This window comes from Tachyglossus aculeatus, chromosome 1 (genome assembly GCF_015852505.1).
Source record: "Tachyglossus aculeatus isolate mTacAcu1 chromosome 1, mTacAcu1.pri, whole genome shotgun sequence".
Lineage (NCBI taxonomy): Eukaryota > Metazoa > Chordata > Mammalia > Monotremata > Tachyglossidae > Tachyglossus > Tachyglossus aculeatus.
This window is the reverse complement of record NC_052066.1, coordinates 114,922,406-114,935,135: the sequence shown is the minus strand read 5'-3', so window position 1 is coordinate 114,935,135 and position 12,730 is coordinate 114,922,406. Positions and strand designations below refer to the sequence as shown.

The 12,730-nt window shown below is 43.4% G+C and overlaps 1 protein-coding gene across 2 annotated transcripts in view; it reads left to right on the top strand.

The window, feature by feature from the left end:
* DDX1 (DEAD-box helicase 1) overlaps nt 1-12,144 on the top strand; it is a 53,209-nt gene extending 41,065 nt beyond the window's left edge. For both annotated transcript variants that reach the window (XM_038745315.1, XM_038745324.1), the window contains exons 17-26: nt 1,324-1,512; nt 2,837-2,888; nt 7,265-7,411; nt 7,616-7,707; nt 8,755-8,827; nt 9,121-9,193; nt 9,274-9,316; nt 9,489-9,584; nt 11,093-11,213; nt 11,841-12,144. In XM_038745315.1, the coding sequence (XP_038601243.1) occupies nt 1,324-1,512; nt 2,837-2,888; nt 7,265-7,411; nt 7,616-7,707; nt 8,755-8,827; nt 9,121-9,193; nt 9,274-9,316; nt 9,489-9,584; nt 11,093-11,213; nt 11,841-11,971 (1,017 nt within the window). In that variant the 3' untranslated portion in view covers nt 11,972-12,144. The remainder of the gene's footprint in view (nt 1-1,323; nt 1,513-2,836; nt 2,889-7,264; nt 7,412-7,615; nt 7,708-8,754; nt 8,828-9,120; nt 9,194-9,273; nt 9,317-9,488; nt 9,585-11,092; nt 11,214-11,840) is intronic.
* Nucleotides 12,145-12,730: the final 586 nt, after the last annotated feature.

Below are 12,730 nucleotides of genomic sequence, written 5' to 3'. Positions count from 1 at the left end.
TGTGTGCAGAGCACTGTACTTGGAAGGTGCAATTCGGCAACAGATAGAGACAATCCCTACCCAACAATGGGCTCACAGTCTAGAAGGGAGAGACAGACCACAGAACAAAACAATAACATCAAAATTGGTAAATTGAATTATAGATAATGTACACATCATTCAGTGTGTATATCGGGAAATCGGCGGTGAGTTTGAAGACCAGAACGGGCTGAGCCGAAGCAGCGTGGCTTAGTGGAAAGAGCCCGGCCACGGGAGTCAGAAGGTCGTGGGTTCTAATCCCGACTCCACCACTTGTCTGCTGGGCGACCTTGGGCAAGTCACTTCATTCCTCTGTGCTTCAGTTCCCTCATCACCAAGTTTGGCAGTAATCCTCATCTAGACCCGTAGAACCTGATCGTGAGAGACGATCCCGCGGTCCGGGTTCTCCCTTCCTGCTCTCCGGAAACAGCTGAGGATCACGTTCCTTAGGTGACATTTCAGTCCCAAATGGACCTTAACTTTGTGTGTAGCAGGAGGAGCCTCTCAAGTGTCCTGCCTTTTCAGCACGCTCAGTCCCTAGCCCAGGATCCCATGGGGACAACCATTTTTGTGTGAACATAATACTCACCTAAAGTACTACACTGCATTCCTTCTAATTCTTGCAGTCCTAAACTGAGGGGATGTAAATCAGGTGGCCTTTTATTTATTTACTTTTACTGGTGACCCAAGGCCCGTGGACCTCCCCAAAAGTCTGTAGCATCAACCTATTTTTTCATGTCTTACTTCCTCTAGACTGTAAGCTCCTTGTGGGCAGAGATCTCATCTACCAACTCTGTTTATCGTACCCCTCCCGAGCGCTTAGTGCAGTGCTCTGCACACAGTAAGCGCTCAGTTCCACTGACTGGCTATTTCTGTTGGTAGTAGTAATAATAACGATAATGGTAGTATTTGTTTGGGCTTACGTGCCAAGCACTGAACTAAGGGTGAATCTCCATTTTGCACACGAGGGAACCGGAGGCACAGGGATGTTGAGTGACTTGCCCGAGGTCACACGGCAAGTACGGGGCAGACAGGATATGTAATAAAAGGGAAAACATTCCAATTTGGTGTGTTTTCTTTTCCCCTCCCTTAGCTGTTCCCCGGCTTTGGCTGTTACTGCTATTAAAAATGAGTGCTGTCAGCATTCAAGTCTAAGTAAAGTGACTTCGGGTATAAATTAACCACCACTTAAAAAATTTGTTTCAGATGGGCGAAAACAGCTTTGATTGCTCTCACTATATGCACTATGCTTACGATATTGGGCACCTGTAAGGAGTCAAATATCATATGTATTTTGGCTTTTAGGTAATTGTTTGCTCCGCCACGCTGCATTCTTTTGATGTCAAGAAGCTGTCGGAGAAAATCATGCATTTTCCCACCTGGGTGGACCTGAAAGGGGAAGACTCTGTTCCCGAGACCGTGCACCACGTCGTTGTTCCTGTAAATCCCAAAAATGACAGACAGTGGGAGAGGCTTGGCAAAAATCACATTCGAGTGAGTAGAGTACAGTGTGCCACTTGGCCTTTGGGAGCGGCAAGAGGCGATCCGCTTTCAACCCTTCTCGGGGGTTTCTTTCACTCTCCTTTTGTACGGCCTTGTCTCTCCCATGTAATGTAATGATGTGTTATTGAAAGATGGTCACATTCAATAGCCTGCCCTTGGACTTTGCTTTTAGGTGTCAGGAGAATGCCACCCTCTGCACTGAGCACTTAAGCCAGCTTGTGAAGTTCCTCACCGTTATTGTTCCCCCAATCAAGTTCAGATAAGGAAAGAATACATTCACCATGCAGAGAACCACGTAAACCTTAAAAGTGCTCGTGTGCGTCCTGGAAGAAGACCGAGCCAATAAAAATCACATGTTTCAGTCAAAGGGAAGGAGGTGTAAAGGGAATGTCCCTCAATATCTTGCCTCCTTACTCGCTAGAGAGGGACTGTGGCAGGGCGGGAGAAAGGATCTCTCCGTAGATTGCCAATTTGTACTTCCCAAGCGCTTCGTACAGTGCTCTGCACATAGTAAGCGCTCAATAAATACGATTGATGATGATGATGATGATCCCAGATTGAACAATAGCTGATGAGCCTGTGGCCCAAAAGCCTCATCCCAGCTCCCTCACATTTTGGTTAAATAATCATTTTTGAAAGCCTCGTGTAGTGCTTCCACTTTCTATTATGAATGAAATTACCGTTTAGATCCCCGGAGAACTCCCAGTAACCTTTTTTTTTTCCCCCTCATATTGCCTTTAATCACAACAGTGTCCACTTGGCAGTCAATCGGTGGTATCTGTTGAGCACTTACCATGTGCAGAGCTCTGCACTAAGCACTCAGGAGAGTACAATACCGCAGAATTAGCAGATGCATTCCCTGACCATAAGGAGCTTACCGTCTAGAGGGGGAGACAGACATTAATAAGAATAACTAATTTCTGTTATATAATTTAAAGATGTACGTAGATGCTACGAGGTTGGGAGTGGGGCACATATCAAAAGTCCAAAGATCCAAGCGTAAGTCCAAGTGGCAGCCTTAATAAATCCGACTCATTTTGTCTCTTATTGAAAACCAAATTATGCCTTTAATTTAAAATAAGTTACCGTGCATGTTTTAAACTCCAATGCCATTACGCCGTTTGGTATGAATAACTTCTTCAGAAACACCGTGCCTAGCGTTTGGGTGCCCGAAGACCATCGCCTCTAACTGACCAGAACAGCTTGAAGCTGCTGATGTTTCTGTTTAGTTCTCATTTTGCATTCGGGTCTCGTTTCTGGGTATTTGAGAGTTTTGGGACTGTAATAGTGATTTTTTTATTTTTATTTTTTGTAGACTGATGAAGTCCACGCCAAAGATAACACGAGGCCTGGTGCTAATAGCTCAGGTCAGTAAAGGATCGTCTTTCTGCAGTACATTTTGAAAGGAAAACTCGAGTTGTTTTCTTTTTTATGGTGTTGGTTAAATGTTTACTGTGTACCAGGACTATATTATAATAATATAATATTTTATATTATTATATAATTTTAATATGATTATTAATATAATATATTAATTATTGGTTAATCATATTGATATGATATAATTATCAATGTTAATATAATAATAATGACATTTGTTAAGCGCTTACTATGTGCAAAGCACTGTTCTAAGCGCTGGAGGGGGATACCAGGTGATCAGGTTGTCCCACGTGGGGCTCACAGTCTTAGTCCCCATTTTCCAGATGAGGGAACTGAGGCACAGAGAGGTTAAGTGACTTACCCAAGGTCACACAGCAGACAGGTGGCAGAATAATAATAATAATTGGCATTTGTTAAGCACTTACTGTGTGCAAAGCACTGTTCTAAGCGCTGGGGAGGATACAGGGTGATCAGGTTGTCCCACGTGGGGCTCACAGTCTTAATCCCCATTTTACAGATGAGGGAACTGAGGCCCAGAGAAGTTAAGTGACTTGCCCAAGATCACACAGCACACATGTGGCGGAGCCGGGATTCGAACCCATGACCTCTGGCTCCCAAGCCCGTGCTCTTTCCACTGAGCCACGCTGCTTCTCCGCAGAACCGGGGTTCGAACCCATGACCCCCGACTCCAAAGCCCGGGCTCTTCCCGCTGAGCCACGCTATCCTAAGCACTGGGGTAGATACAGATCAATCTGGCGGTTCCACGTGGAGCTCCCAATCTTAAACGCCATTTTGCAGATGAGATAACCGAGGCACAGAGAAGTGAAGCGACTTGCCCACGGTCACGCAACAGACAAGTGGCAGAGCCGGGATTAGAACCCAGGACCACGCTGTATTCACTCAAGGCGGCAGCTCCGGCTCACCACAGGATCTCAGCGACCTAAAGCTTAGCAAAGGGAATCTTTTAGACTGTGAGCCCACTGTTGGGTCGGGGCCGTCTCTATATGTTGCCAATTTGTACTTCCCAAGCGCTTAGTACAGTGCTCTGCACATAGTAAGCGCTCAATAAATACGATTGATGATGATGATGATACTGTATGGATATTTTCAGGTGTGTGAGAACCCTCATTACAGTAATTAAGAAATACGTAAAGCCAAGCCTCTGAAGTTCTCATCGGAACTTCGGTTCTAATTTAAAAAAGGCTTCCGAAAAGATCGGTCAGCTCCAAGGAATGTCTTCTTAACTACGTTAAATGTGAATTTGATTTGAAGCAGTTCTCATGCTGAATTTGTGTATATCGACCGGCAGAAATCCTTCATTATCATCATCATCAATCGTATTTATTGAGCGCTTACTATGTGCAGAGCACTGTACTAAGCGCTTGGGAAGTACAGATTGGCAACATATAGAGACGGTCAGAGAGAGACATGTTGGGGTTTCCGGGATGGGAAAGAATTGTGTTCGGTTCTAATTTAGAAAAGACTTCCGAAAAGATCAGCCAGCTCCAAGGAATGTCTTCTTAACTACGTTAAATTTGAATTTGATTTGAAGCAGTTCTCATGCTGAATTTATGCATATCGACCGGCAGAAATCCTTCATCATCATCATCATCAATCGTATTTATTGAGCGCTTACTATGTGCAGAGCACTGTACTAAGCGCTTGGGAAGTACAGATTGGCAACATATAGAGACGGTCAGAGAGAGACGTGTTGGGGTTTCCGGGATGGGAAAGAGTTGTGTTCGGTTCTAATTTAAAAAAGACTTCCGAAAAGATCAGCCAGCTCCAAGGAATGTCTTCTTAACTACGTTAAATTTGAATTTGATTTGAAGCAGTTCTCATGCTGAATTTATGTATATCGACCGGCAGAAATCCTTCATCATCATCATCAATCGTATTTATTGAGCGCTTACTATGTGCAGAGCACTGTACTAAGCGCTTGGGAAGTACAGATTGGCAACATATAGAGACGGTCAGAGAGAGACGTGTTGGGGTTTCCGGGATGGGAAAGAATTGTGTTCGGTTCTAATTTAAAAAAGACTTCCGAAAAGATCAGCCAGCTCCAAGGAATATCTTCTTAATTAGGTTAAATGTGAATTTGATTTGAAGCAGTTCTCATGCTGAATTTATGTATATCGACCGGCAGAAATCCTTCATCATCATCATCATCAATCGTATTTATTGAGCGCTTACTATGTGCAGAGCACTGTACTAAGCGCTTGGGAAGTACAGATTGGCAACATGTAGAGACAGAGAGAGACGTGTTGGGGGTTCCGGGGTGGGAAAGAATTGTTTTTCCTCTGTCACTGCCTTAGTTTGCTTCCAACATTTTAATACAGCATTTGAAGATCTCTCTGTGCTCATGCCCTCGTGCCAGAGAGCACGACTCTCCCACACGGCTCATCCAATCCCCATCTTCCTTCTGGAATTAGGTGTGAAGCCTTTTTAATCAAGCAATCGTATTTATTGAGCGCTTACTGTGTGCAGAGCACTGTACTAAGCGCTTGCCTTTGGGAACAACTAAATAATATGCAAAACCTTGATGGTGGCCCCACTTCCTCTTTCCCCGTTAAATACGATTGAATGAATGAAGAAAAGTTCCAGCCAAATCTTTCTCAAGAGACTTATGTCATCTAATTCTTAATAAGGTGGCAGCAGCGTGGCTCAGTGGAGAAAGCCCAGGCTTTGGAGTCAGAAGTCCTGGGTTCAAGTCCCGGCTCCGCCAATTGCCAGCTGTGTGACTTTGGGCAAGTCGCTTCTCTGTGCCTCAGTGACCGCATCTGTAAAATGGGGATGAAGACTGTGAGCCCCCCGTGGGACAACCTGATCGCCTTGTAACCTCCCCAGCGCTTAGAACAGTGCTTTGCACATAGTAAGCGCTTAATAATGCTATCATTGTTATTATTATTATTTTAAAATCTCTCCTTATTGAGCGCTCTCATCCTAACGAACAATCAGTCGATGGTTTGTATTGATCTCCCATCAAGCGCTGAACGCAATAGTAAATCCTTGGGAGAATGCAACAGGGACAGGACATACATTCGCTGCCTTCACGGAGATGATTTACAATCGTCACCATCCATCCTGTCCCATTTGAGAAGCAGCGTGGCTCAGTGGAAAGAGCGCTCGGGCCTGGGAATCGGAGGTCGTGGGTTCTAATCCACCAGTCAGCTGTGTGACTTGGGGCAAGCCACTTAACTTCTCTGTGCCCCAGTTCCCTCATCTGTAAAATGGGGATGAAGACCGAGAGCCCCACGTGGGACAACCTGATCACCTTATATCTCCCCCAGCGCTTAGGACAGTGCTTGGCACTTGATAAGCGCTTAACAAATACTACTATCATCATAAGCTCATCATCAATCGTATTTATTGAATACGATTCAATAAATTGTATTCAATAAATACGATTGATGATAAGCTCAGAAGTTCGGACAGTTCCTAAATTTTCCTCCTCAATTCAAGCCTCTCTAGTCCTGTTAATTCTTCCTCAATATCTGACAGAACCATTCCTTCCTCCACCCGTACCTCTGGGCTAACCTAATAATAGTAACTGTGGCCCTCGTTACGTGCTTACTATATGCCAAGCACCGTTCAAGTTAATCCGGTCGGACACAGTCCCTGCCCAACGCGGGGCTCACGCTCTCATCCCCGTTTCCCAGATGAGGTAACTGAAGCACAGAGAAGTTAAGTGACTTGCCCAAAGTCACACAGCTGACAATTGGCGGAGCCGTGATTAGAACCCAGGTCCTTCGGACTCCCGGGACTGTGCGCTATCCGCTAAGCGACGCTGCTTCTGCTGCTGACTTTCCTACTGGCAGCTTCTCCCCTCTTCATTCTGTTTTCTGTGGAGCTGATTGATTTGGGGGTCGTTATTCCTGCTTTCTCCTCCTCCTACCAGGAACTCTCAGTTTCCCTGACTTGCCAATCCCCATATCTCTTTTACCAAGATGCTGCTGTTTCTGAGACTTGTTCCCTAACAAGTCCCCTTACCTTCACATTATGCTGAACTCTCAGTAATCTTAACTCCTGTGCAGTCTTTGTACTTGTTGTTTGTGATAAATGTGTTTATTAGTTACATCTACACCCACGGTCTTTTTAACCATTGTATTTTGGGCAGTCTGTCTCCCAGACCTTTGCAGTACTTGGGAAATTTCCCGAAGGAAACGTGCGCGCAGCTCTTCGTGCTAACGTAGGCCCTCAATATGTATGATTGTGGTCAAATTCCAAAAAGAACAAAGAAGTCTTCAATGTAAATATTTACGTCTGATGGAATATCAATACCCTGACACTAAACTCAGAGAGGAAGTGGTGTGTTTGGATCAGTATCAGAGAAGTAATATTTTTTGTTTGTTTTTTTATGTAGAGATGTGGTCTGAAGCTATCAAAATCTTGAAGGGAGAATATACTGTCCGGGCAATCAAGGAGCACAAGATGGATCAAGCAATTATCTTCTGTAGAACTAAAATAGACTGCGATAATATGGAGCAGTATTTCATGCAACAAGGAGGAGGTAACTTCCTTTAAATGGCCTGTGACTGCTTTCCCATTTTAGACTTTTATTTCATTTTAAAACTCACCTGTAAAGTGAAAAGCCTTGCCGCATCATTGATTCTCGGATTGGCCAGGATCTCTCTCTGTCACTTTTCAGCGGTAATTCTTATGAATGAGTGTTTCTCAAGAATAAATACTAATGTGTATTTTTTTTTTAAATCAGGACCTGATAAAAAGGGACACCAGTTCTCGTGTGTTTGCCTGCATGGTGATAGAAAGCCTCATGAGAGAAAACAAAACTTGGAAAGATTTAAGGTAATGAACACTATATTTCTTTAATATTTCATGGGGAATGGGAAGATGTATATGTGATATTTAAGACTTTTCCAAGTGCTGGGGTAAGAACAAGATAATGAGATTAGATGCAGTCTCTGTCTCATTGGAGCTCACGATCTACAGAGAGCAGGCATCTTGTCCCCATTTTAGAGGTGAAGAAACTGAGGCCAGAGAGGTTAAATACTTGCCTTAGGTCACCCAGCAGGCCAGTGGCCAATGGAATTCGAATCTGGGTATCATGATTCCCAACCCCAAACTCTTCGCACTAGGCCCTGTTCAATTTAAAACTGGTGTTTACATGGATGATTTATTTTTCCAATAAAAGCAGCACAGGACCTCATCCTTTAGGATTGTCATTAATTTTACATGTGTTCAATTTGCATTACATCATGTTGGACATTAGAAGATTGAGTCGGTGCTGTCGTGATAGTGAAGAACTTTTCAAGTGGGATGGGAGTTTCTGAAAAATGAATAAAGATAGCATGTATTATGGTATCCTCAGGAGAAACTCTCAAAGAGAGCTTAGACATCAAGTATTAAAACTTTTTTTTTGGAAATAATTCATTTGATCTGTGTAGATGTTTACAGACTGTTTACTTAATTGCATGGTGGTTTCATGTTCCTATTTTTAGGTACATTTATGCCCCCATTAAGAAGGTAAGTTCCTTGTGGGCAAAGAACAGAGCATTCTGTTTCGTACTTCTCAAGGGCGTAGTTCAGTGCACCGCACCTAGTGAAAGCTCGGTTGAAAGTATAAGTGCTGCTATTACTGTAAAAAATTTGTAGCTCCAAGTAGTTGGAGGTGAGGTCTTAAAGATTGACAGTTATTTATAACTCCTCAAGAAAAACCCTTATTTCTAGTATCATCTCTGCTAATGAACTCTGTTGTATTACTGCTCTGTATACAACCTTTGGGAGTCTCTATTGGTTGGAGAAATTAAGTTTATTTTCATCGTAAAGTAAGTTTAAAGTAGTACATGTCATAATCAGTGTTTCTTCCTACCTGTTTCCTTTTTTTTCTTTTAGAAAGGAGATGTGAGATTCTTGATCTGCACAGATGTAGCTGCCAGGGGAATTGATATCCATGGTGTTCCTTATGGTAAAGTAACTTCGTTGTGATAGAGTGTGGAGTTTGTAGTTTACGTGCTTTAGCCAGAAAAGGTGGTTGCCCAGTCACATAGTAGGTTAAAGCCCAAATCTGGTGTTCCTGATGGTAAAGTTAACTTCATTGTGATAGAGTGTGGAGTTTGTAGTTTACGTGCTTTAGCTGGAAAAGGTGGTTGCCCAGTCACGTAGTAGGTTAAAGCCCGAATCTGGTTGTTAATGAAGAGCATCTGAGGTTGGGCTTTTTTTTTTACAAACTCTGTATTATAACTATTATTCATCTCGTAGTTATCAACGTCACTCTCCCGGATGAGAAACAAAACTACGTTCACAGGATCGGTAGAGTTGGAAGAGCTGAGAGGTACGGATAACTTTTTCTGATTTTATGCCCGTCACGTATTTAAAAACAACGCTGAGAAACACACTTCTGAACTGTTTCAGAATGGGCCTGGCCGTTTCCCTCGTTGCAACGGAAAAAGAGAAGGTAACGTGGCGCTTCGCCGCTTAAAGCCGAGAATATTTTCGTCATTCCGCGGGTGTGTTTAAATTGTCTGGGTTCCAGGGTCTCCGCCTTTTTCCTTGTGTACGTGGGAACGGTGGGCTATCCCACAAGTTGTTTTCATCTCCCTGAGATACGGTGTTGCTTTCGATTTTAGGTTTGGTACCATGTCTGTAACAGCCGTGGAAAAGGATGCTATAACACGAGGCTCAAGGAAGATGGTGGTTGTACCATCTGGTATAATGAGATGCAGGTAATGCTTTCATTTGGAGGAGGGAGACGGAAGGAGCCAGATCAACTCTTGTGTTAAAAAAAAAAAAAAAAAAGGCCGCTAGATTGATGGGTCATTTTATATCTGATGGCTAGAAACGTCGTAATAATAATGCCACTGGATATTTTTAAGGAAGTAATCTAATGACTTTTCAGAAAGAATTCATTTGAGGGCAGAGTAGTTTAAACTTTTACAGTTTACCTCACTCTTGCCCCACTACCACCCCGCTCGCACTCTTCACCCCTCTCAAGCCGGTGGAAGCAGCGTGGCTCAGTGGAAAGAGCCCTGGCTTGGGAGTCAGAGGTCATGGGTTCTAATCCCGGCTCAGCCACTTGTCAGCTCTGTGACTTTGGGTAAGTCACTTGACTTCTCTGTGCCTGTCACCTCATCTGTAAAATGGGGATGAGGACTGTGAGCCCCACGTGGGACAACCTGATTACCTTGTATCCCCCCCCCCAGCGCTTAGAATAGTGCTTGGCACATAGTAAGCGCTTAACAAATGCCATCATTATTATTGTTATTATCTACTCACTGTGTCTGGTTCTTGTCTCTCTCACCACCGACCTCTTGCTCACATCCTCCCTTCTCTCTGTAACTGTTACTCCTTCCTCATTCACATCTGCCAAACCACCGCTTTCCCCCATCTTCAAAACTCTTCTGAAATCACAACTTCTCCAAGAGGCGTTGCCCCGATGAACCATTCCTCTCCCCTCTCAGTTTCCCCGTGTCCTGCCATTTCAGCACTTCTCCACCACATAAGCACTCCTTTTTTCCCCCTTCTCATACATTTTTCCTACCCTAACTAACTTGTATTAATGTCTGTTCCTCTGCTAGATTGTAAACTCCTCGAGGGCAGGGATCGGGTCTGTTAACTCTGTTGTACTCTTTCAAGCGCTTCGTGCGCTACTCCGCGCAGAATAAAAGTGCTCAACAAATACCATTTGAAAAGTCTTTCCTTTGGATTTGATTAGTAAATCCCGTTCTTGACCTTTAATAAGTAAAACTTATTAAAGCATTTAGCCTCTGTTGTAACATACCGCGGAGCAGAGTTTACTCCTCTACAGCGTGGGCAGATAGTGTTTTCTAACAGCCGACTTGGAAGGAAAAAAAATAATCACCTGCCTTGAATCCAGGAACTTCTTTAGAGATGGCCAAAATATCTCCTTTGCATTTTCTTAATTCTAAGGTTATTGAAAGTCAGAATTTACCTCGAGTCCACTCAGTTTTCATTTTCAAATTCTGTACAACTGAGTATAGAAACCTACGCAAATGAAAAGTAAGCGAAAGCTAGCCCAAGTTGGCGTGGGAGCCTTGGTACTTTAGGGAAGGCTGCACCTGATTTCAGAACACTTCCGTTGAACAGTATTAAAGAGAAATAGCTCACACAGCAAATGCATTGATGCTCATAAAGAATAGCTGTTGAATGCTACTTTATTATTGCAGTGCCGTTTTTTAAGAATGTTGAAATGCATTGTCTTTTTCCCGTTCAGCTGCTGTCCGAGATAGAAGAGCATCTTAACTGTACCATTTCCCAGGTTGAGCCAGATATAAAAGTTCCAGTGGATGAATTTGATGGGAAAGTTACTTATGGCCAAAAGAGGGCTGCCGGAGGTAACTATTTTGATTTTATTCAATGAAATCATTAGTAAGGTACTTGGTGAAATCACTGAATATTTTCAGATGCTCCACGCTCAAAATGGCAAATGCAGATTTTTTGCGTGTGTAGATGAGGTTCCTAAATGAACCTAATTCAATTATTTTTCTCGTCTAACATTTAAATCAGAGTGGAGTGGTGGAATCTCTTTTGTCTTGAGCATCTCAGCCAGGGTGGAATGGAAATACGTGTGTAATAGGAGAATTAAGTGTTTTCGCTACATGCTTCGGGTACAACATTTGTGAAATTAGGGAGTGTTCTTTTTTGCAGTCCGTTCGGACCAAGTGCATGCGGGTGGTAATGGACGCAGCGACGTCCCTGAAGTTTATATTGTAATCCATTTTAAATAAACCATCTGCGAATACGTCATTTCCAAATTTGTTCGCAGTGCCAGCGCTGCATACGTTTTTGTTGTATTCAGTTAGGTTTTTTTTTTTCCTCTAAGGTCGTGGTTTGTAAATTTAATGTGTATTACCCGGGGTCACTTCAGAATAAGTTTAAACAGTTGTAATTGATCAGAAATACCGTTGACAGGTCATTTCAAGCATTTACCTTACATCGTCTCTTTTCTGTGTGGCTTGCAGGTGGCAATTATAAAGGCCATGTGGATATTTTGGCACCGACAGTGCAAGAGTTGGCTGCCCTTGAAAAGGAGGCCCAGACCTCTTTCCTGCATCTTGGCTACCTTCCTAACCAGCTGTTCCGAACCTTCTGATTGTAACGTACGGCAGCGAACGACTCAGCCTCCAGCCGCCTTTGAACAGCCGCCTTCCTCCAAAAAGTAGAATTTACAGAAACTTGGAAGTGCCGTTAACCTTTTTGCATGATAAGGATGACTAGTTTAAGAATTCGCTGTTCAGTGTCACTAATAAAAAGAAGCAACCAAATGACTGTACTCTCATATCGTTTCTTGAATCCTCTTCGGTGGTTTGAGTTTCCTTAGAGAAGCAGCGTGGCTCAGCAGGAAGAGCTTTGGAGTCGGAGGTCATGGGTTCGAATCCCGGCTCCACCACATGTCTGCTATGTGGCAAGTCACTTAACTTCTCTGAGCCTCAGTCACCCCATCTGTAAAATGGGGATTAAGACTGCGAGCCCCACGTGGGACAACCTGATCACCTTGTATCCCCCCCAGCGCTAAGAACTGTGCTTGGCACATAGTAAGCGGTTAACAAATGCCATCATCATCATCATCAACTTGTACGTCCCAAGCGCTTAGTACAGTGCCACTCAGTAAATACGAATGAATGAATGAATTTAATGGTTAAATAGTTAAATTGTAGGATATTTTGTTTAGGGAATGCAAGTGTGAAACAGGGCGAGGATTCCAGGCTCTCTTGTTTCTGTTTTTTTTAATGGTATTTGTTAAACGCTATGTGCCGGGCATCGTACTAAGCGCTGGGGTAGATACAAGCTTATCACGTTAGGCACAATCCCTGTCCTGCGTGAGGTAACCGAAGCACAGAGAAAATGTGAC